Source organism: Epargyreus clarus, unplaced genomic scaffold, assembly GCF_041222505.1.
Source record: "Epargyreus clarus isolate Ecla_fem2 unplaced genomic scaffold, WU_Ecla_fem_2.2 ptg000017l, whole genome shotgun sequence".
Taxonomy (NCBI): Eukaryota; Metazoa; Arthropoda; class Insecta; order Lepidoptera; family Hesperiidae; genus Epargyreus; species Epargyreus clarus.
The window spans coordinates 7782413-7809222 of NW_027332225.1; the positions used below are offsets into that span (position 1 = coordinate 7782413).

The 26810-nt window shown below is 33.4% G+C and overlaps 2 protein-coding genes across 2 annotated transcripts in view; one reads left to right on the forward strand and one right to left on the reverse strand.

The window, feature by feature from the left end:
• The window catches only part of hwt (SH2 domain-containing adapter heavyweight), a 216687-nt gene that overhangs the window by 184107 nt on the left and 5770 nt on the right, over positions 1-26810 (reverse strand). The gene's annotated exons all lie outside the window — the stretch shown is intronic.
• On the forward strand, positions 1196-13885 carry CPR20 (cuticular protein RR-1 motif 20). The gene is made up of 7 exons (XM_073082244.1): positions 1196-1349; positions 2636-3225; positions 5797-6009; positions 7276-7609; positions 10455-11182; positions 11265-11477; positions 11856-13885. The coding sequence occupies exons 1-7, from the start codon at positions 1278-1280 to the stop codon at positions 13771-13773; spliced, it is 4068 nt and encodes a 1355-aa protein (XP_072938345.1). The 5' UTR covers positions 1196-1277; the 3' UTR covers positions 13774-13885.

The window sequence follows — 26810 nt, forward strand, 5'->3', positions numbered from 1 at the left end:
TCGTCTCCGGAGGAACCACCGCTACACTTATTTCTACCTAATAGCAGTGTTCAGCCCAGCTGTGTTCCGGTTTGAAGGATGTGGTAAGGAGACATACGAGTACTATCAGATACGTTCGAACCTGATCAAATTCAGTGACCTCAGATAGGAGCCTAATATTATCTGGGGTTGATTAGATATTGTACATGCCCGGCAGTAACCACTTCCCTTCAGGTGGTCTGCAGCACGTTTGCTACTTCATTGCAAAAATAATAAGGACCTGGTCTTCTTTGACCTGGAGAAGACTCCAAGACTTTTATCAAGATTTTTCATTGCAGCTTATTATTCGTAAAATTCTCAACGTAATAATCGTGTAAATATTCTAATACTTAAGTTATAAAAATAAGTACAGACATCAAACATTAATTCCATGCATGTTCAGAGTCTCTTCTCAAAAACTTTAAGCAAATATTCTATTGAAGTTTTAATTTCATTGAACCTTGACATAGAGTCATTGCGCTTAAGTTATGACATAGCAGTAACTCATCAGGTTCATAACCAACAAACATAATAATTAAATGATATGGGTAGGATCCTATTAATTAAATATCCTTTGCTGTCATCCTTAACAGTGTTAAATTCATTGACACGATACCTACGAGCACGTACAAGTTCATTTATTCGTATTATGTCATGGAGTATAATAACAGTTTGAAGACATAAAAATCACTAGTACAATAATTAATAATAATATTACTGTCTGCGTTACTTAAATATAGGTAATACTTTAATCTGCAATCGTATTGATAATATTCAAATGCTAATTTTATCAACATATCGCTGCTTCACATGAATAACCGCACAACTCTAAATTCAGTTTTCTGTTAAAGGTATCTTTTAATCCAAGATACGTATTTCCTATTTTAAAATGCCTAATTATACATTGGTTACAATATATAACTACTTATAAGTTATAACAGTATTTTTCATTATTTTAACTTCATTCATTAAAATCAAAAACATTGTTTAATTTTAATGTGGCTCACCTGGAAAATTATCTTTTTTGAATTGTGCGCTTATTCGTGTTAGCAAAGCAGCGATATATGTGTACATCTGAAGAGCCTACAATAAAAAAAATACAAAAATATCCAAGAATTATCGAGACTAAAAATATTTAGCAAAATCTTCAAAATTGCAAATCGATGAAATGGTCCCACGATCTACAAGTGAGGTCATTACCGCAGCTCGCGAGCCGCGGATGCGAGGACTGCGCAGGCGCAGGACATTTTCCTATAAAAATGTGGGGGCGACCCCTCGAGGGTACAGTGCCGAACGGACCACGGACTCGGAAGGACATCAAGATGAAGTTGGTGAGTCCTTGGAGTTTATATTTGGGTGCAGTGAAAAAGTCGTGCGAACATTTATTTGCAAATTTGGACTAAGTGATTTTTGCATCGAGTGATTTTTGCGAATACGAATATATTTCTAAGGTCTATTCTTGAAAGTTTATAAAAAAGTGCAAAATTTAAAATATATCTATTTATTACGTGCGCACTTCTTACCGCCCATAAAATAAAAAATACGAAACGTTCAAATTTATTCGCAAAATATTTTTAAGGTCAATTAATAAGGATCAATAAAAGGGCAAGCCTTAAAATGTTCATTGAGTAGAATTTACGTGCGCATGCAACATCGCAACACTTCATAAAAGCACTACATAACATGGACCTTAAATTTATGCACAAAATAATTATTCGCCTGACAGAGCTTTTAAAGAAACGCCTGTTTAACACGTTATCGATACAGTCGGATTAATTGACTTTTAAAAATAACTTAACATTCTTGAATCCCCGAAGATATGAGTCAAAGACCCTACTAAATTTAAGATACTGATAATTTATAACAAAGTTAAAGATTCTATCTTCTTAATTATAAAGTAAAAAATATATGTAACAAAAACGAATGCTTTTTTACACATATAACCATATTTTAAGCGCGAGATGATTCGGTATCTTCAATCGTTACAAAAACAGATTTATAATTAAGTTTCTTATCGTATTAATAATCTCTTTTGAAACAACTATCATCTGTATAAAGTGTTCATCTATTCACATGAGGTCTAAGTAGACTGTAAATTATTATGGTTACTTTTATAAAAGCGAAGCATGGAAAAAGTAATATTGACGGCAAATTGAAATAATTAAAGCCTATTTAAATTAATTTGATAAGCAATTTTTTGTAGTAGTAATAGTACTCGTAGTCTAGTATAAAGAAATTGTCAAATGACGATTTTTGGTAACAAACCCTTAGACAGATTGAATGTTAATTACGAGCGTGAGACGATATCGCTCATGGATCATCTGTATTCAATTCCCTATAGGAAACAAAATATGGTCAAACACGTACAGTTCTATTACCTAAAAGGTACTTAGGAAATTCGAGGGCATTGTAAGATAAAACGCAGTCGAATTTAGCGGTTTGTGGTTTGACACTTGGACTATTTAAGGTTGATAACTAATACTCACCAGCTACATCACTTTACATTCGGTACATAGTATATACTATCCGTTTCTTTATTATAAATAACATTATTCATTTCGTACATTTTTTCCCACAATCTATAAAACCATGTATAATTAACTTACTCTCTTTTCAGCTAATTATATTCGCCGCCGTGCTTGCTATATCGATAGCAGAAAATGCAGAAACGGATGTCGTAGAAGACTCACTAGCGGAGGCTTCTGACGAGACGCTCCAACCTGCCGCCAGTAGCTACAGCTATGGCCAAGAAAGTCCTAGTCCCCCGAAACCATGGGAACCGAGTTATGTGCCACCCACGCAAAATAACTACTACCAAACACAAAACAAGTACCGCCCGCAAAACAACTACAACACTCCATCTAACACTTACAACCCGCCCTCAAACACCTACAATCCACCCTCAAATACTTACAATCCACCCTCAAGTACCTACAACCCGCCTTCAAACACCTACTACCCACCCTCTAATACCTACAACCCGCCCTCCAACACCTACAACCCGCCCTCAAATACCTACAACCCACCCTCAAATACCTACAACCCGCCATCAAACACATACAACCCGCCATCAAACACGTACTATCCTCAGAACAAGCCGGCACATAGCACATGGCAACCGCCGACTTCGAGCTCGTCGACTACCACACCGATCCCCGTAATCAAGAACGAACAATACTTCGGCGAAAACGGAAGCTACAAATACGAGTGAGTGTTTGTTATTTCTATTTGCTTCACACTAATTTAAGAGTCTTTGTCAATACTAATCCAATATTTAACGTAAACGCTATTGACATGACTCTTTCATTTACAAGTGTATGTATAACGGTAGCACAGTTTATCCTGTCTAGCCATGTAAATTCTCAAAATCTAGAATTAAATTGTTTTACGTCAGTAAAGTCTTGTACGCTTCACGGTATGAAGAACTTAATTGTTTTGACAATACCATCATCGCGTGGGTATACAAAGAGCGATAATAATGCAAAAAATTCATTAAATCCTAAATCAAATTTTTCATATAAACTAACCTGCGTTATAAAATATTTCTTAAAAGTCTATATATTTCTACAATTAATCCATATAAACAAAAACATCGAAATTCGCTATTATTTCCTGCACATTTTAAAGAGATAAATAAATAATTATTATTATAAAATTGTACATAGTTAAAGAGATTTTATTGAGATTTGTTTAATTTATTTTTTTGGTGGTTTTATACAAGTAATACTGTAAATCATTGGAATACATAAGAACTCAATAAATGTAATATGAAAATGCTTATGTTGTTTTTACAAAAGACGTCACATTCAAATGATTGTATTCCATATGCAAATTATTCGACCCCAACTTATCTGTCAAAGAAAACGAGACCCTAACGGTTGTCGTCATTGTATGACTACTAAAATTAACGACCAATCCGGTTATATGATTACCAATTTAGTTATTTATGAGTATTGGTTTTAAAGTGTCCTAACGTTCCATAATTTAAAGTTCCTCGTAAATTTTTGACACATTAGCCAAAAGCAATAAATACTTTTTAATTGTTAAAATATGTTTAAATCTAACGAATAATACTCCAAAAAGTAAAACAAACGAGTGTTACTGCTATTAAGCAATTCAAAATTTACTGCATTTTCCGAATATTTTTTATTCACAAGAGTGTTTAATCGTTTGAAAATATTTTGAGTATTAATGACCAATCCGTTGAGTGTTATTTCTTTGAAACATTATCTATGTAACTTATAAATCTACGAGAACTAAAGTAAAAAACAAGAGCCATTTAGTAAAGTACCCGAAATAACGAGCTAAAGTATCTCAAACATTTTAAGTCTTCATTAAAAACTAATTTGTGAATAGCTTGTTTAACTTATAAGAAAGGCACTGAGCCAGAGCATTTACAAGTAATACAAAAATAATTAGATTTTGAGCATTGCTTAACAAAGGATTACAAGGTCAAGGTAGTCTGAAGTGACCAAAGGATAATTCTGTGTTATAAACAGATTTGCCACGAGCATGTTTCATATAGGCACATAATAATTTATTGTATGAACTTCAACTTAACTTCAAAGTTATGTTTTACAACCATTGTGTATTCATAGACTCGATGTAGCATTACTAAATTGTTCAAAGTTGTAACTTTACAAATGTGCGTTATGTTACGTCTGACGTGACTTGCATGTAATGTTTTATTTAAAATGTAGTTTACTTTATTACCGTTTTACCGTATATATTTTTTATAGATCATCCTTAAATAGCATTGTTATTGTGAACGAGCCTCCTAACACAAGCAATAAAACTCTAAATGTGGCTTCAACTACGGTATCTATGTAATCACTCATTTTGTAAACTGAAAACAATATATTTTTTGATGACTCTCGATGAACACCTTAATAACTCAATACAAAAACTTAACGTACTTAAAATCAAACAGATAGTAACCGAAATTGTTAGTTTCATATTTATTTATGTTTTGTAAGCGGCTCGTTATTTCGTAGAAACAACAACTGTAGGACCATTGAGCGTAGAATAGCCGTGGTTAAGCTGTAGCGTACGACTGAGGCACTCCACAATGTAGGTTTGCAGTGTTTGTTCCATTTAATTACGTGCATATCCCATTAACAATGTGAAGTAGCCATTCTTTTCTTTAACTTAGTCATAAAAATAAAATCTAAAGCTTCAAACAACCTTGGAAAAACTTCGATGTACATCATTTTTTGACAGCCAATAGTTTTATTTCGATAACATCGTGATTAATTTAGAAACAGATGTATCTGTCAACTTGTTTTATTGAACAATGGAAACGGGAACGAATCATCTCATTCGTTATGATTTCGTCTACTCATCGGTCTCGCATCTAATTATGGAGTGTTTTTGACAAATGATTTGTTTTCGTCCGGAAACCTGTATTTCGAGATAGATATCAGTACCTATAATAACGTATCTGTATATTTCATTTTAACTAAATTCTTTGCCGCGAGTGAGATGAAGATTTTGCGTTTGTAACATGTTAATAAGAGTGACTCCAAAAAAAAAAAATAATGGGAAAGAAAATAATTGGTAAAAAGCAAAATGAATTTTAAATATGTTTTATACTTAAATGCGACTGAAGCAGAATTCGTTTCTAGATACGCAGAACAGTATTCCCTGGAGTACAATTTATTTCTATTTCAAAGTGTGGAACCGGTACAATAATGAAAAACGTGAAATATAAACAATCCCAACTGGATCTTAGTTACAATCGTAGAAGAATGCTAATCCAATACTTGTTCTTTGTCCTAGATACGAGATTGCCGATGGAACCCACGTTGGTGAGGAAGGTTACTTCCTGAACCCGAACACGGAGCACGAGAGCCTCGTGAAGAAGGGCTGGTACTCGTACACTGGCGCTGATGGCAAGATATACACCGTCACCTACTGGGCTGACGACACCGGCTTCCACGCGAGCGGTGACCACCTCCCCAAGGCACCTCCGATCCCACCAGCGATCCAGGCGTAAGTTTATTACGTATAGTTTCCAAAACAAGCATTTTCTTGCTAAGCAAATATTCTGAGGTAAAACTTATGAATTATAATAAGGCATGTTATCCAATTGTTGAAAATTGATCATGGAATAAGGGTAAATTGGTAGATACACTTTAAAAACAAAGACAAGCAAGATTACCTGAAGTTCGTTTATGATATGGGCAAATCTATATATTCTTGGTTCATTATGGAAGGATTAATTTTGAGATATTGAGATTTTTTACATTTCCTTCCATCGCCTAATGTGAAATTTTTCTGACATTAAAAATCATGGTATTGGACTAAGTTCCCTGTAAAAGTCCACAAATCATACGATTAGAATCACTATTTTTAAATAAACAAAATTGTCTAAAATATCTAACAAACATTTCTATTAACGGCACCGCATTTCTCTATAAAACTATCTAAGCGATCTTAGACCGTTACCAACAAATTAATTTACATATACACGGCTCTAACGACTACCTAAACGGAAAATTTATGAGCTTCGATTCGGAAATAACATCATTAAAATAATGTATTCAAAATATGTGGGATAGTGATAGATCTTCCTTTCAAAGGCAGTGCTAAATTGTATGTTTCAAAATTTCGTATCGGAATTAAAGGAATAAATAAATTGCTTGTCTTATCGAAGTCCAATCTAAGACATTTTTTTATCCAGACATAACTAACTGCGCGACATAAAAATGTTAAAATGAAAGGAAGAGCTAATCTAAGCTGCAGTCCTAATCCGCATATAAAACAGTCCCCGAGTCTGGATTTTTTATTTTGGCCACAAGGCCAGACAGAAATCGCATCTCGAAAAACCGCATTCCTTTATCGACATTGAGACTAAGCGAATCCCGAATAAAGACAAAATTCGACGAGTTATGTTACTACATACTTATGTTGGTCATAAACCCGACATTAATTACCGAAAGCTTTAAGCTCACAGTTATTATACCACGCCATAAAGTCCTAATGATCGTTAGTTTGACGTTATAAATTATTATCGCTTTTTAAATTAAATTGAGCGCATGACAGTTATAATATTTTAAATGTTTGAGGTTTGAAACGGACGCAAAAAAAAATGTTCATTACTATAGTATTTAGGAAGTTTGCGAAGTATCCAAATTATTTATAACGTAAACTTTTATCGATATTAACACCAAAATGCACATAAATAAATAAGAAGTTTTTAGAATATACTAGATCGTATGTTATAAGCGGTATTCTTATTGGATTTTCTTATTATAGCTCCATCGACCAAAACGCTAAGGAAGAGGCACAGAAGGCTGAAGCTGAGAAGAACAAACCTCAAACTGGTGGATACTACCCGCAACAGCAGCAGCCCCCTAAGCCCCTGCAGCCAGTGAAGCCAGCGCCACCTAAGCCCACATATCCTCAACAACAATACCCCCAACAACAGTACCCTCAACAACAGTATCCCCAACAACAATATCCTCAACAACAGTACCCCCAACAACAGTATCCTCAGCAGTATCCACAAACATCTCCGCCTTATGTTCCACCGCCTACCCAGACATACTATCCCCAAGAGAATTATCCTTCATCGTCAGGATACGGGAAGTAAATACGACAAACGCAACAACAGATTAACATAATAAGAAAAAATGTTTCAAAAACTACTTGGATTTGTAATTAGACGTAAAGAATATTATGTCAAGATACAAATCCAAGAATTTACTGGTATACGTGGAATAATATTACCTCTGTATATTTTTGTAAGAAGTTTCGGTATCAGTAATTTTGTTCACGATCCAAATTGTGAACTTGATTGCTGATTTAGTTGCGAAACATTTTGTGATATGATAAGAATGTTCAAAGCCAGTGATACGTGTGATGTATGCATAGTTAATTTTAATAAATTTAATGTATCTTCAAAAATCTTGTTTCATTAGTTACCCATACAGAAAGATCCGACAAATGAATAACTATAATTATTAGTAGTAACCATTAAATACCATAACGAAAACCACATCCAAATCGGGTCAGTAGTTTCTGAGAACATACAAAAATTACATACATTCATGTGTACGTAGTGGTCAAATATATAATTTCCTTTTATTAAAGCCGCTTTAAATCAGTTGATGAAGTGCTATCAGAGCAAATGACTGTACACTACAGTTATTTGTTTTTGTTAATGTTAGAAACACTACACCTACAAGAAAGTGAACACGCTGAAAAAATATGTTAAAATTGAGAAATGTGCAAAAACCCACGATCCAGGACCTTTAAAGGTTAAAACTTGAATCACCAAAACATTGTACTAATGGAACAGTTCCATTATTTTATGACTCAAATGACTACATAGTTATTTTCACTTTAGAACCCAAGATACCTTCGAGGCCACCAAATAAAAAAACCGGTTTGCAAGGGCAATGACACTACCATTACTAAAGTTGCATCACTTGGGCTTTGCCAACCATGTATTGGGATGCTCAATTTATCGAGTCATTTATCGACCACTGCCCTGACAGATAAAAAAGGGCCGAAGTGTTTTTTATCCTTTTAAATTAATTAAGACTCACGGCCGCACATATCTTTTGCCGGTGAGTAATTTTTGTATTAATTTTAAATCGACTTAAGTGTCACTTTGCTTGCATTCAATAATACAAATCGCGTGATTATATTTATCAGCCGATTAACAACCCGAACAATAAACAAACGCACGCGTTTGTTAATGAATAGTAATGTTAAAGTAATCAAATAGAATTAACCTTAGGGTACAAACAATTATATGTGGTTAAAATAAATTGATTACTAGTATTTTTGGTGCAGAACAAAATTCCTCGCATGAGTATTGCTTAATTGTAATGTGGCTTCATTAAACGCATAAATTAAAATTGACCACTGGGTATAATGGCACTTAAGAGAAAAAGAGTATACAGGGTGAATTTTTCAAACGGGCCTTCAGGGCCAAATCCGAATGTATAAGGATAAGCGGAAAATCCTGAAAGGAGTTACGAGGCCGATTTTGATACAAATTAAAACTACATTATTACTTTTTTTAAAATATCTTTTACCCTAGCCGGGAATCGAACGAGTTCATTTCGAAAAAAAAATACACCCTCTATATTATTCCACTATCTGATAGTGTCGCTTATAAGGATCAATTTCTGGGAAGTAATGTTATGTGACAAATTAAAGGAAAAGAAAAAATTTTGAAGAAAATACATATTTTTTCATACATTAGCATACTAATCCTTAAGGATGATACATAACATATGACATAACATATGACATAACATATGTATAATCCTTAAGGACTATACATAAGCCATAACATTGAAGAATTTGGTAAATCAACTAATTCTTCGATGTTATGACCATGATATACGGCTTAGCATGAGAAAGTAATAGCTTGGCAACTAACTTCCTGCCGTTTTTAGGACTTATTTTTTAATAAAAATAGATTACTGATTAATTAGTAAATTCTTATTTTTTCTTATTTACAACTTCGTTTCAAAGTTAAAATTGACTTTCTACATCTCTTTGTTTAGTTATCACTCGAATTTGACTCGAAAAAGATATTCTCGCAAATTGTCAATTTTACATCTGTATTAAACGAAACTCCGCCCATAGCAAGTTAAATCTATTATAATGGTCCTAAAAGTAACCTTAACTAAGTCGGACATAAAAATATAAATTCTTGAAGAACAAAACGTCCATTTCGAATGATTTGAAACATTGAGACAAAAAATTGTTAATACGCGAAATGTTTAAATTGATGAATGGCGGGAACTTAACTGCCAAATTAATATAAAAAAATATGTATTTTCTTAAAATTTAGGCTTTTCCTTTAGTTTGTCATTTATCATTACTTCCCAGATATTGATCCTTATAAGCAACACTATCAGATAGTGGAATAATATAGAGTGATTTTTTTTCAAAATGAACTCGTTCGATTCCCGGCTAGAGAAAAAGTTATTTTAAAAAAGTAATGATGCAGTTTTAGTTTTTATCAAAATCGGCCTCGTAACTCCTTTCAGCATTTTTCGCTAATCCTTATAGTTTCGGATTTGGCCCTGAAGGCCCGTTTTAAAAATTCACCCTGTATACATATGCAACAACATTTTCATTGCCCCGTGATTTATATTAAATTGATACATTACGGAAAAATTACGGCTGTGGAAAACGTCTTGAAGTGAGAGGAGAAAACAAAATTATAACTGAGTGGTATTTTCACGAATGCCTGGCCACGGTCTTCTTGCGTGTGTATAAATATATGCGGAATTCATTTTCATTATCAGTGTATTTTCTACTTGTGCAAAAGAGTGACGTATAATTATTTTTGTTAACGTATGCACAGCTTCACACAAAATGAAGCTTGTAAGTGCGAGTGTTTTAATGTTTATGGATTGTTTATGCGCTTTTAATGTAAGTTACGCTATATATTGATAACATTGTTTCAGATATGCCACATAACATTCATACTATGGCTCACAATAACAAGTAACTGCCAAAAGTTTCCCCAGGAACAGTTTCCTTTTCCGCCCCAGTTCAAACCACCTAATTCTGGAGTATTCGGTTCTGACAGTTCTATATATTTACCTCCTGAATCACATTCTACAATACCATATTTCTCAATAAACAATGGTAATAAATTACCGTATCAATTTCTCCCTCCAACTGTTACAAAAGCACCAGCAATGTATCCAACACCGTTCCCCATGGTAATGTCATCAACGATGATGTCGCGTAGAGACGAAGAAGATGATGACGATGATGATGATGAAGTTAGTAAAACAAGAAGTCCACAATTACCACCTCCTAGTGTACGCATCATGAATAATCAAACGGGTAAAAATAACGAACACCCACAAGTTAGAGAAATGAGGCCCATGCCTAAAACATTTAATTATCAACACCCAATAGACAGGATTGATGTCAAATACCCACAACAATTTCAAACCAATACTCAAAAACCTCCAGTGAACCAGAGTCCACCTTCACAAAGAAGAATGATAATTTCAAGTGAATTTATGAAAAATGACCAGGTATCTGATCAAGTAAAGAGAGCTTCAATATTAGGTCCCCAATTGCTTTCTTCTCCTGTCATATATTATTCTACTACTGAACCATCTATACCAATTCTTCGGTTATCTAATGAAATGGACCTCGATGGAAGTTTCAGCTACGAGTAAGTATTTTTGTATTTTGTACAACATTATTTTCAAATTGAAAAAAAGAGAAAATTAAATTAAAAATACATATTATTCCAGAGCTCTAGGAGCAGATCAGACCCATTACGTTCAACATAGTCGTATGGAAAATTCGGGAACTGATAAGGAGGAGCAAGTCGTAGAGGGCTCGTATTCTTACGTCGGCGACAACGGGCAAACTTATACAGTACATTATGTTGCTGATTCTAATGGATACAGAGCCAGCGGTGATCATTTACCTGTTCCTCCACCTATTCCAGAAATAATTCAAAGGTTTGTTCTTTTCAGGGAATATACCCATACCCATACATTTAACCGCAAGTTGAGTGGTCACTGCTATCTGTAAATATAACGATACGCCAAAAGTCTTATTTGAGTTCCATTGCAAATGCGTTCGTACGCTAGATTTAATAAGATGCAACATTAGTATATACGAGTAGTTATATACCTACGTCCTACGTCATTAAAGACTTCAAACCATGATTTCACACTAACAAAACTTAGCCATAAACGAGTGTATTTGCTTTGGTATATTTGCTGCAATTAAAAAATTAAATGTTCCTTATATTCAAATCATAGTGACATATAGTGACTCATATTGATTATTTTATGGAAATATTTCAACATGTTTAACAAAGAAATTTGTAATAGGGCGATCCAGTATAACTTAGCGGAGGAAGCCAAGAATCCATCACACTTAAAATCTTGGCAAGATAATGAAAAAGATTATGATCATATCGAAAACGAAAAGCCACGTTTTTCAATTACACCACCGCCAAGAAATTTATTTACCGGAAGAACCCCTGAAGCCTTTTCTTTTGGTTTGTCACAAACATCAATATTGCAAAATAATATAGCAGCTGCCGATAATTCGCAAGTACCTCACAAAACAAATTTTGATTTTTCGGCAGACCAGGCAAAAAATAAAATCAATAACGGACCGATTGCACCACAAATAACTTTTTTAGCCTCTCAGGGAGCCCATAATCCGCCTATTAGTTCAAGCCAGCAACAAATTTCTCGAATATTTGGTACTGACAAACCAGCATTACCTCAATTAATGAATTATGAAGCAGGCCAAACTGATGCTGATCAAGAAAATAATAAAGCCTTATGGAGATGGCAATACGGTATAAATGCAAATCCAATTAATGAAAACCAACATCCTAATAAAAACTCTATTTCAAGATCATCCGGTGAAGGAGATGATGTCATAATAAATTTTGATAATATGTCACCGGAGCAATACACGAGCATAATAAAGAGTGACTTTTTGGATCATAATAGTGAAGGCCTAAACTTTCAAAATGGATCAAAAAATAAAGAAACCTCAAGTACAAAATCAACTAATTTTGTAGAAAATACTAACACTGAAAACAGATATCTAGATATTACCAACAAAAATGAGGACCCTGAGCTGCAGAATGATAATCAACCTAAACTTAAGGAGAATATTTCATTGCCTACGGAACAAAAATTTAGTTATTCCACTGAAAATACAATCCCATATATTAGTTCCACTGATAGAAATTTGTACACAGAAAACCTACACTATTCAACAAATAACAAAGAATCATTCACCAATTATAATTATATAACGCCTTCGCCATTGGCTACTCAATCTTACGGATATTACGATAGTTACTATGAATCTGCAAAATTAGAGGCTCAAAATAAACATTCAACTACAGTAAAAACAAAAATCTACAACGACACGTACAATAACAGACAAGAGAAATTTACAATAAATAATGCGAAAAGGAACGGCGAAAAATTACAAAGTGATATAAAGATGTCTGCAAACGATGGAATTTTAAGCAATATTGATAAAATTAAATTTACTGATTTTATTCAAAGGGAAGAAAAAGAGAATTTTAAACCTATATTAAACAGTAAGTTGGAAAAACAAGCTGTTAAAGAAACAACTACGACGGAATTAACACCAGAAAATATTGTTAGAGAAAACTACTTCTTAAAAAACTTATTCCACTCAGATAGTAAGAATACATACACAAAACCAGACAATATGGAACAATCGCCAACATCAGTACATAAAAAAGTTAATTTAGAACCAAAATTTGACAAGACGCCTAAGTACATTCAGTATCAATCCAAACCACAAAATGACATCAAAAATATAATTAAAAAACCTCTAGACATAGCAGATGTACTGAATTACATAACACTAAAGAATCATTTCGAATCAAATAAATTGAAATCTAAGAACAAATTTTCAAACTCTGACAAATACAGCCAAAGATTAGAAAGACCTCAATTATTTATCCCTATGGAAAACGACGGAGACGAGGACCATGAACAATTGGAACAAGAGGAGACTCATAACAATCTACGTACTTTAAACAATCAGAAACAGCAAGAATTAAGAGGTATTATTAAGAATTACAAAGTACTTCAACGTAACAGCAATACAAAGAGCGTGGGACAAAACAAGGATCAGTATCTGACAGACGCGTCACGTCATCTTAATCTAATGCAAGCACAAAATTTGCCACCCTTGGGTCGCGCGGGCCCGTCCATGAAGAGTTATACCCCACCATCGTATCCATAAATGATAAATCTACTGTGATTAGTGTAATAGTTGGATTTTTGTAAATATTTTTCAGTGCTGTGCATTTATTAGATTGTAAATTAGTGTCAATAAAACTTAATTACTAATCGTTTTCTACTTGTTTTCTATTAGTTGTTATGCAAGAAAAAAGTAAAGATGAATGCAGTTTCAATAAATAACAAGTGAATGAGTAGCGAAGCATAAAAGTAAAGTAGAAATCGCGTGAGCGTCTCGAGAGACGGAGACCCCTCGCTATCATTACTGAAAGCGTGACAAGAGAAAAGTCTTAAGAATTTTTTGTTCCACTTGTAGATCATTCCATAAATGCGTCGAGGTTGCATTTATTGATATAAAAATAGACAGCGCAGTTATAGTAAGTATATAGAAAATAATTTTACGTATCTAACAATAGAAACTTTATTCGACAAAGGGTTTCACCAGATATAAATACACAAAAACTTTAAACCCTCTTAAAAATGAATACTGTTAAAAATATCTAAATCCTAATCTACTTCGCGACATAATTCTTATTTACAACAATAATAAAATTGAAACTGTCACGAAAACGCAGGCATCTCAAATAAAGCATCAAGCATAATTTGAAAAGGAATAAATTTAAAGAAGAATGTAATAAGCTACAAAAAAGCAGGCAGCCTATAAAAAAATCAACACAACAACGAAACAAAAGCTAGCTTATTCAGAAACTTTAGACGTTTTCAAATGCAACGGTAAGCTCTCTTGTTATTCAAATAACTCGGTTTGTTTTTGTTTGAAACTTAATTAAACAAAATCTCCATCGTTAGGCGTTTTTCGCTATTTGAAAACACTTTTATTTTAATGATTATTTTTCTATTGTTTTAAATAATCAACACATTCTTCTGGACCTCAACAGACAACAAAATGCGTCTCAATAAGTTATTTAAAACCTTTTTAGTTAACAGTATTAGGATGTTAATAAATTTATCACATTTGCCTAAATCAAGATTTATAACTTATCCCTTTTTATCATATTCTTAACTTATTTTTAAGACAGTCTAAATTAAAATATATATCTTTAAGCCCATATTTGGTTGTGGCATGTTTATCGTAACTTAAGAATTTTAACTTCGGAACCCTATTAAATTTTGTTTGGTGATAGATATCTTTAGGCGGGTTTAACTAGCAGTTTAATATACAATGAGAGACGGTATCATGAGATGGATCTGTATTAATATTGGAAGTCGGTTGTTAGCGGTAGTGGCCAATTAACATTTACCTTTTGGCTCAACTTTGTTCCTATCAATGTATGTATGATACAAAAAAAGATATAAAAAAATACAAAACAATTTCATAATAATTAAAAATCTTTTAACACAGTTTAAAAAAAAACTTTTATTAACATGGAAGTTACTAAACAGAAAAAAATATTCTCCGTGCAATAGGTACATATAATAAATTTCTCAATGCATTTTATACTTATAATAAAGGGCTAAAAATTTAATCTACACAAGTAGTATTTTACAATCCCCACGTAAGCGGCGCATAGGGTGCATCTGTGGTGGCGAAATTTGAATTCTGACCTCACCCTCCCTTTATTAGATCAGCCAGTCATTTGTTACCAAAATTACGTGTGATTTTATTTTTTTGTCGCACTTTGTTACAGATTTTTACGTACGTACGTAACGAAGTAAGTATTTACGTAGCTTGTTACGGTTTTACGAACTAAATACGGAAGAATCAAACAAAATCGTACTTAAACAAAGTTTAACAGAACAATCATTTTAAAACAATCAGTCACAAGTAGATATACTTAACTGAAAAGTAGATTGTAGAAGAAATCTACACAACATACTCTTATAGATATAAAGATGCCATGTATAACTGATACAAACGTAAAAGTAATTAATTAGCAAAACTTAATCATGGTTTAATCGGGAATCAAACTTGAAACTTTCTTTAAAATAAACAGTAAAAGCATATAATATATTGTCGATTTATATCAGCTACGATTTCAAGATAATTTAAGGGCTTTATCCGTATGACAATAATTATTAGTAAATACTGCATGTTTTAGAACTTTATTCATCATAACAGTATAACTCACTTCATAGCAGTGTGTCACTTCCATCAAGTAACTGTTCCTCAAAATCACGGAAAAGAGACATTTTAGGTATTCGTTTAAGTAGCCGACGTCATGAATCATGTTAGTATTTGGAGTACAATACTCGCGTCTGATTGCGTCGCGACGTACAAATTACATCTTGCAGAACAAACTTTGTTTGGGCCCTGTCTTCTAATCACAGCAATGTATTCGCGTTCCGTAAACGTAAATTATTATGTTGAAGAGAAATCAGGCGAGTAACTTTCCACGTCTAGACTTTACATTACAGTCGACATCAATTGGCCATCTGGAGCCTACTCCAAATAGAGGAATGGATCGCAGATGGCTTGTTTTCCCCATGGACTTAACAAGCATGTCTCTCTTACATACCTATATCAGACCAGAAATAGATTTAAAAATGTTAAAATTTTCCTTATGTATATGCCTGCTCAAGTTGCCAATGGATACAGATATATTTACCCACTGCTGACTATGAGTATCTTCCTCTACTAGTGTATTTCCATCAATACAACCGGGATCTCATACCACTCCATTATGCACTGCAGAGGAATTTAAGTCATAAATAGGACGTTCGAATGGACTTAACGCCCTATAAGTTCTCCTACGCGTAAGTATATAAATTTTATTGTTGCTTAATTTACTGAATTCGTAGAGCAATTCACTTATACATACGTATATGTTTAACAAGTCATAAATAGGAAAGCCGCCCTGATACAAGTCGTCATACTTTTACGTCATGAGCTTATACATATGTCATAGCATGTTATTTAGTGTAATATAAACGTAACGTAACTTAAAAATAATCTTCTAAATAGTATAAACGAAAAGTCTCAAAAGTTCTGATTCGGTTCTTCAAACAACCGCAATAAAACCCTGAAACATTACAAATATCTTGAACGTGAGTACTAACACCAAAAGTTTCAGTGTTCAAAACACATATTTCATGTAAAATTAAATCGAACCGCAAAGTATTCTAATATTTCGCGTTCTTTCGGTACAAACAAAGGGATGCAAACTTAGTTAGGGACGCTTTTACACAAACAAGTTTCACCAAACAGATCGATTCTCACTGAATACGAACCTCACTGGAAAGGACATCAAAGTAGAAAAGCAAATAGAAATGGGAAGTATGTAAATTTTAATGCAACCGAAGGTAAGATCAAAGTGTGCGTTGGGAGCTGATTTTCACTCTATTTTTCTTTTGATACGATTGCGACTGTATACAGATACTTTGATTAGGATGCTTGGTTGATACGTGTATGGAAGTGTAGTGTAGTTTTTACGCTTCTGTTTAGTTGTACATTGGGAGCGCAGTAACTGTTCAAACATAAGTATAGTCGTCGTCTACCAATTACAGTCCCACTGCTGAACAAGGGTCTACTCTCTGAGTAAATCGCTTCAAATTATGGTGCTGTGCTAATCAAGTCCTAGTTTTCAGATTTTAAACATCATGAACAACATTTTCAAGAATCACATGTGATGAGACCTCGGACGAAAAGTCGAGTTTCTAAGGATTTATACACTTTTAACTACTATTCCAATTTAAACTGACACAAAGAATCATCAACACCGATTACTTTTACAGCTAGACTTTAGTTTTCCCCCATATTGTTAAGGATCAACGTTAAGTCGTTAGCTTTGTAGAATTAGAATTTCGAATTCGTCAAATGTCCTAGAACCACAGTATTTTTTTATGTTTTCTAACAAAGCAATAAAACTATTCGAACTGAACGTATCTAAATTTATATATTCACACCTAAACGAGAAATAATAAATGAACCAAACCTTTTAAGTCAATGCCTTTTCGTTATACTGCGGTTATAACGGTACTTCCTATTTTATGTCACTAGACGATATACTGGCAATATTTTAAAACGCCCACAAAACCCAATGCATTATGTCACAAATGAATTTAAATTATATACCTACATTCGAATAAAAACCAAATAAAATACGTCTTAATGACTTTTTAAAATAAATATCGATGACAATTTTTAAACGCGAATGAATTCGAATTTTAAAATTGTTGCATATTTCAAAGTGTTCAGTTTGCTACTGGTTATAAAAATATTAAGGTAACTTTAGATTTTTATGTATATATATTAAATTATTTATAGGCTAAGATAATCGAGAATTAATTACTACTTTTCAAATAATTTTACTTTATATGAACGTCTAATAAATAATAGCAATTAAGACAACGAGTACAGAATCGATTTATTATGTAGGGGTGTTCATCATTAAATGTTTCGTATAAGCTCATAACCGCGCAAACGATCTAAGTTTGACCATTAGCGCAGCCTTGATTAAATGTATCACAAAGGGTAATTAATGTTCGGCCATACATCAACTTATAATAAGGTGAAAAAAACAATGTTTTCATGACCATACCTCCTACTTTCCTGATATTTATCGAAACTATAAACTTATTATAACTTTTTAAGGTTATAGAACTCTTGATAAGTAAAGTAAATTTTAACATTACCTCCTTATAAAATTTCTAGATTAAACATCCCGAACGTCTAAAAATCAACAAACACTATTTTACTTCCTTATTAAGAAATAAATCGATTGCTTTCACTTTTTATATATCTTTGGTAAGGTACTCGTATCTTCAAAAAAAATGGGTAATAGATTCCTTAAGGAATTAATACTAAGTTACTGACTATAGAACAATAAAGTATAACACAAGGCTGCGTGACCTTTCCCCTCTTCGACACCGTATAAAGGATTTACTGAAACTATACATTACAACTTTGCCAATATTGTTGAATCCAATTTACACAAAGTGTTCCCGAAACAAATCAAAGAGGCTTTGGATATAACTTCCGACTTCTGACTACGAATTTACAAGAATACATTTTAGAGTTTATTTTAATGATTTATGTTAGATAGTTAACTTAAGATTAGGTAATTGTACACATTTTTGTAATATTTATAATCGTATTTGTCGTATTTTGAATAGAATAAAACGACAGAGTTTCGAATAGTATAAGTGGTACATTGTAACTTTTTAAAATATATCATTACATTTATTTATTATACGATCGTTATTCGTATTAAAATAAAAATTCAAACAATAAAGTATATTTACATATTGATGTCAGAAATATCATAACTAGAAAACATCGCGAGGAGACCTACCCGCCTGAGAGTTTAAAAAAAAATAAAAAGTGTACATTTTACCCATTCGCAATTGGCCAGCGCAGTAGACTATCACATAATCCTTTCTGAGAGGAGAACACTGTCCAGCAATGGGACATAAATGGGTAGACGACTTTACAAAAAAAACTAATAAACATAAATGCAAAAAACAAAAGCAGTGGTAAACGATATTATACGTCATACGCTATACCAAATGATGTATGGTTATATAACCGAGATGAACACTAACAGTATTCATAGCAGACGAGTAGGTACTGTGCGTACCAAGGGACGGGGGATGCGATGTCATCACAACGATTAATTAGTGGAAAATGAACATCGCACCGTTCGACATTTTCAATTACAGCTATCCGAAACAGAACTTGATTACAGAATGGCCGAAGGGAATAGTCGGTTTAATGCCGCTAATGGAGTTAAAAACTACGCGTTAAATATTAAAACTACTTCACGCTCGCGATTTTGCATGAGTAATTGTTCGAACATACTTTTGCTATTCATAATTTGACATTTTTTCTATTATTTCGTATTTAGTCATAGATAAGTAAATGGTAAATAATAATGAAATAAAGTAAAGTAATGTATGTAGATGATTTATTATTATTAAGTCCAAAAAATTTGAACAATCGAATTTTTTTATACCAAAGATGTGATTTTTATTTAATAGAAAATTCATAAATAGAAAAAGAATATCCCGAGAACAGCTAAAACATCTACAAAAAAGAGTTGCTATTGAATTAAAAATTAGTTGTTTTCAAAATTGAGGCAATAAACAGACAGACCGTACTTCTGCTTTTACCATAAGTATATAGATATTATATAGAAGCAATCCCCGAGTCATTAGCGAAATCCTTTGTTGCAAATGCCTCGTGATTAAATTTTCGTATGCGCTCTAGTGCAATTTTGTTAACGAAGTAAGGACAAAAAAGGTATTATAGGACGCATAACAATTCCGTAGCGCATCTACGAATTCGCGAGAATGGCTCGTAATTGTTAGATCCTTTAGGAATGAATACCTGTAGTGTTTCCAAATAATAGACGCATTTATTCATGTAGAAATTAAGGAAATGCTCATAAAATAAATGAAAGTGACAATCGTAAAACGTAATCATTATTGTGATTACTGATAGTTGAATTTAAATAGGGCTGTGGCAAGATACTTGTAGAACGATGACATTAATTCTATAAACACACGTAAATAAAACGAAGGAACGAAGAAAAAGAATAAAAATAAGATAAAAACTATGAAAGTCCTGTAACTCCTGTTCAATAACATAACATAGGTAGATAGGTACTAACATGATATAATAGTTATGTTTCCTCTATTTATATTAACTCTCCAAGGCCTATGTAGGCAAAATGTTTGTTCATTGAAAAAAAAACAATTTAACCAATTTATGATATCATGAAATTTATGCTAAACATGTAGTTTTACTAAAAAATAAGGTCCCACGAACTTCGAGACGCAGATAAAGTTACACGACAAATTTGATAAACGGATGTGTTCTAAAATAAATTCTTGAGTTTCCTCAATAACAGCTATTTGTGTCCGGAAAAAGTACATTTTCAAGAACGTTTGGCATTATACAGTGTGTGTGGGATAAATACGATTATCGTCACATTATTTTACAATGTTGTTAAGAAGAATAGGAACAATGTTTTTGAAGTGAAATCTTCTTTAGCGGCGTTGTGGACTTTTTGTCATGGGTAAAAAATGTTAATCTCGCCTCAAGATACGTGGCCTGATCAAAAAATCCTAAGACGGCAAACTGCAAAAGTCAAGATGTCATCCGGTGTCAGCATAGAAAAAATATCAATGGGTGTCAGTTTCATTTTTGAATTATTATATTATAATATATAGGTTAGGTTTCGAAAGATTTCGCTTCTGCCCACACTCTCAAAGTGCAACCCGTTTATTTTTGTTATTAACATGTATGTTTTCAGAAATGGCATTACATCTGTGACTGTCGTAAACTTCTTCCCTAATTGCATTAAGATATCCAGTAACTACAAATCGAATAAGACTGGTCCATAAGTTAGTTCAGTATTAGAAGCGTCGCTACCTAAAGGCTAAGTTGGATCCTGTCTACAATCGACACCTCCGTATTTCCGGTAGGTTACACTCATTAAACAGGAATAGAGCAGTAGATATAGAGGTAGTACCTAATTGTAGTATCAAATCAGTTAAGATTCGCATTTGTGAGAAGAGCATAAAATAAATATACAATATTAACTCTACATTACGTTACGTACCAATTATTTTGAAAATTGTTACATAGATTTCACAGAAAATACTAAAAATAATGAAAATATCTTTGTTTGTTAGACGTTAATTCCAGGCACGTGTAAATACTACTGTAAAAGTTATTTAACTCGATATAACTTATAACTTCTACTTAAAATAAATAAACACTACATAAAAAGTGCGATAGACACGCTTTCCGGAAAACAAAGAAGAAATCACTTTGCTACTTTTTTATTAAAATTTTCTTGTCTACCGAAGAAATAATAGAGATTTTACGGATCTTCCCGCATAATAGGTAACAGTGGCGAGATTTATCCGTTCCCAAGTCTAGCAGACGTTCATAAGAGTGAGGAACATCTGGCGTGCCGCATTAGTATGTTGATGAGGCAATTGCGATCTACCGGGATAACATGATTTATGTTTACAGTAGGGTTGGGACACTTGTGTTACTTAGACTGAATGAAACTTTTTCTTATTACAAGCTTTTTTTGTTATATTATTAACCACTGGTGGTTAACTAAGTGGCCATTGCACTCCATTCTATTACATAATATGATTCTTTGTGTAATTGAAGTTTTGCTTTAGTTATTTAATTTATTTTTAGGGACATGATAAAGATAAGGATTCTCGTTGATGTCAACGCTTGTAAGTAACACTATGATATATTAAAACACGTATTATTATTATGTAACTAGTTTTTGCCCGCGGCTTCGCCCGCGTTTAAAAGAAAATAATATAACATAGTAAGATACATAAAACTGTAAATTTGTACCTTCATCTTTGCTTAAGATCATCACTTGATCAAATGCATAGTTTACGATTCAATCCATACCAATATCGATTAAAATAATCGATGTTTTGGGTCCAAAAGATCGATTCTCCGATTAATAGATCTTAGATCGCCATCCCTAGTTCTCGTGGGATTTCCGGGATAAAAACTACCCTATGTCCTTTCTCTGGTCTCAGACTATCTTTGTACAAAATTTCATTAAAATCGGTTCAGTGGTTTAGGCGTGAAGAAAAGACAACCAGACAGACAGACAGACAGACAGACAGAGTTACTTTCGGATTTATAATATTAGTAAGGATAAGGATAAGGATTTGGTACGCATTTATAGCAAAGACATTTAACTATATAGTCCAATGTATATTTTTGGTTTTAGCAGATTATTGTTTAAATTTGTCCAACCCGCTAAATCCTTCTCTACCCCTTACCTAATTGTTCATAACTACTTAGTGAATCAGTAGGCACAGAGAGATATCTTCACAAAGATATATTTAAGATTACATAACTAAAATGCTATTCAAGCTACATTATTGTTGTAATTAAATTTTTGAAGGTAAAAAAAAGAATTTTCTTACACGATTGACAACCCTAAGATTTCCGTATAAATATCAGGGGGGTGTCAAATTTTTCACGTATTTCCTACGATAGCTTGTCGCCGCAGCAGTGACCACGTCGATGTAATTGATAGGACAGATGATATTAATGTCCCTCCCCTAACGCAACGTGTGCACATAATTTATGTTGCAATACCCCAGGAACACCAGACTGATATTCATGTTAACACATGCTCCTCTGAGGTTATGGAGATTATATTCTCAGGTATCTATGTGTGAAAAAGATGTTATAACTTAACAGTTATTTAAATAAAAATCTGTTATATTCAATACCCACCAACTGTTTTGTCGTAACAGTATAAAACGAACAAGTTTATTAAGTTGTCTTTCAGTTAGACTAAGACAGCAGACATCGGCATAGTCGAAAAAATATTTCACTTGATCGAATTCACAAAATTTGTCGCTACATTTATCTAAGGTGACCATCTCCGTCCTCAAAAGCTGTAACACCACAGACCTTTTTTTTAACGAGGGAAAACCTTCAAAAGGTACCCGACGACGTGGGAGCGACGTCGAGTTGTGTGGGAATTTTATCTTTGAAGGTGGTAGAACCCTTTGTGGTTCGACTCCGGCGACACCACCGCCACACCTATTTCTACCTAATAACAGCAGTGTTAGGCGCTGCTGTGTTCCGGTTTGAAGGGTGTGGTAAGGGAGATAGACTTTTCCGAGGCGTTCCAGCTTAGTCCTCAGGGGTAGCGGCGCATCTGTGGCCGACCTCAGGTAGGAATATCTAATCCTATCTGGGGTTGATTACAGATGTCCATGGGCGGCAGTAGCCACTTACCATCAGGTGGACTGCATGCTCGTCTGCTACTCTCATATTATAAAAAAAAAAAAAAAATCGCACTAAAACCCCCCCGGTGGCTGTCCTCATCGCTTGTACATACAACCGGAGTCCTCCAAGCGCGAACACCACAGACCTATATTTGTGTATTGTACGGTAACACATTAAATAGTGGCTGACTGCAAGTAGAGTCCCGTTCACTATTGTAGTGGTAACGGATGTCCATATTATAACAGATTTTAAGAATATAATCTCAATTTTTCAAGAATTTAAATAAGTATTGGAAACAAAATTCCTGTCGAATGACTTACAATTACATTTTATTCGAAGTCTTGTAGGAATAATTTAAACTCTATAGGTCTCGGTACTGCTCTACAGCGACATCTATGCAGCAACGTAGAAAGTAACTTCATACTCGTACTGGTAATAGCGCCATCTATCAGGATTTTTAAGAACCGCTTAGCAAGCTTGACTTACGAAGTTCATTTTAGTATAGGAAATAAAATATAGATGGCGCTATAAGAAGGAATTGCAGTAGAGAGGATCGAAATCATACCATTGTTATTATTTCAGTATTTCTTATTTAATATTTATGACCATTCTATATAGGCTTCATCGAAAAGTATTTTTTTATTAACAGTAAGTCGATAGAAATATATAACAAAACAGCAACATTATATTTTGTAAAGGACCAAATTAAAGTGAATACAGCAATTTAATTTTTCAGACATAAGTATTTTTTTGTTATATTTACGTTCTATGCGTTTAATTCAGAGTTTAACAGCGGAATCTTTTACGAAAATCCTTTTTAGGTAAACTCGAAAAGACCCTCTTTTATGATGGAGATGGCTCATCTAGATAAGTAGGCGATTCATTCATAAAATACCTACTTTGCGTAGCTTTGCACGTTCCCGCCATTAATTTTGTTCTTTAGAAATGGACTCTAGATTTTTTCGTTGCAAAATGTTTAATCAATATTTCGTACTTCGTACTTATAGGTTCTTACCCATAAACAGGAAATAAGCGAAATATTGAAAAAGTGTAAGAGTAAAATATTTATACCTACCTATTTCTGCTTAATAACTGTTCTGGTTTGAGGAGTGTTGTAAGGGGGACATATTTTTCTGATGAATTCCAGCTTAGTCTTCAGGTGTAGCGACGCATCTGTGACCGACCTCAGGTAGAAATCGTATTCTTATCTGGGGTTGATTACAGATATCTACGGGCAGCAATAACCATCAGATGGACTGCAAGCTCGTCTATAAATATATATATTATAAAAAATGTATACACAATAATATAACATGAAATAAGTAGAGACCCGTGACAACAGTTGTACTTGTTCTCTTAACATTTTATGAAAGACCAAAAAACCTGGACACTGAGATTAACATAAACGTTATTTTCCTACACCTTCGTAATAAAAAGAGACGAGTTATCAACAAAACTGTAAATCGTGATTTTATTTCTCCATAGCCAATAGATAAAATGATTATTATAAAATATACTTAAGTCGCATAAAACATAACTTATACTCAGATAACGATAAGAAGTATGTGACTAACTGACTATGGACGTCTCAATGCGATGACTGGCGTTCAGGTAAACGTCTGTAGAGCAGCAAATTTTCAGAAGTATTCCAGTTAATAGTTGTGAAATATAAAGAATCTAGCTGACCCGGCAGACTTTGTGTTGCCATATAAATAAAAAAAATGTTAGCCCTTATCACTTAGGGGTATGACAAATAGATAGTAGCCGATTCTCAGACCTTCTGAATTTGCGTATAAAATTTGGTGAATATTGGTAAAGCCGTTTCGGAGGAGTACGGTAACTAACATTGTGACACGAGAATTTTATATATTATTATAAGATAGGAGTTCAACCTGCTGCGAAGATTTGGTTTCGAATAAGCTTAACACTGTTGCTAAGCAGAAGTAGGTGTGACGGTGGTAACTTCAGAGTCGAACCACACAGGGTTCCACCACCTTCAAAAAAGTTATACCATCGTCTGTTACAGTTTAGTGTTTGTTTCATAAATGTATAATTATTTTAACAATTTTATATATGGCAATGAAAATCGCAGGCGACAGCTATTTCTTGCTAATGTTGCCGTCGAGGTCGTCATAATTACCTATGTAATTTAAGCAGATAAACTCGTTTGAAACATATGTATATACTTTATAGGAGAGTTGTCCACCAACGCAAACCTGGCTTATAATTAAATTACTTCACATACTTATTTACTTTTGGTCACATTTAAAATGTTCTTAATACATAAAGAGATACTGCCTATCAGTAGAACTATAAATAGGTAATACTTATTTTAGGTATGCGTCAAATTATCTCTATATTGTACATTCCACGAGCCTTGTCTCGTAATCTTAATTTCACTATATATATAGCCAAAGTTATTTGTTTACTGAGGTATGCTGGATTGGGTCCCCGAAGGTCCCAATCATTAAATTCTTTATAAAAAGTACCATTTTTCAGCCTCATAGGTCAACCACCTTGACTGCGAAGAGTACAAACTTACAGCCCATTTTTTTTTCAATTACCTTGAGAGATGGAGAAATGAAATATTTATCGTGTAGCGTGCTAGCAAATATCAATCGTACTTTCTATTACAGAAATGTCAAAGGCAGCCCATAGATAGGCAGCCTTTTGTGAGTCATGACTGATCTAGATAAGCAAGTGCTTTCATCTACGGACTACGCGGTGTAAGCTAGAAACAAACAATTATGATGACGTATGTCTTGTATTGTTATTTTGAATCACTCTAAACATCTTCCAAAAAATATATTATCTTGATGTGAGCGAACTATAAATAATTTCTTTCCTTTGGGAAGTTGGTTCATCGAACTCGAACATCGAATTAATGACCCCGTATCGTGGTGGTCACCAAAACAGCAAAAGTTTCCGAGTTCGATCACTGGTGTAAGGAAACTGTTTGTATTCGAAGACTGGTTCAAAATATTTCATCGGACTTTAGTCGGCTTTTCAATTATTGAGAATTTTTTATTTGGTGAAATATAATCTATGTTAGACTTAGAGTTCATTGAATGTAAGTATCAATCAAATCTTTTATGAGTTTTAAAGTTTAGCGACAACGAATATACTTAAATTCGAATACGGTACATACTTCCAAGTTCTAAATATTTAGGCTTATAATGTAGAGTTCTCAAACACGTACAAACTTTGCACTGCAAAGTCACACAAAAGGGACAGGATAAAGTTAGCTATTGAACAATTTAAACATAGCATACAGTACCTGAGTAAATGTACTACGCTCGAGGTCTAAAGTCGTTTAGATTTGTTTCCTCTAAATATTATAAAACAGATTA

Coding starts and splice junctions, on each gene's coding strand:
- CPR20 (XM_073082244.1), top strand. CDS start 1,278: ATGTGGGGGCGACCCCTCGAGGGTACAGTGCCGAACGGACCACGGACT. Junction 7,610..10,454: donor CATCGTCAGGATACGGGAAG/TAAATACGACAA, acceptor ACATTGTTTCAG/ATATGCCACATAACATTCAT. Junction 11,183..11,264: donor GATGGAAGTTTCAGCTACGA/GTAAGTATTTTT, acceptor ATATTATTCCAG/AGCTCTAGGAGCAGATCAGA.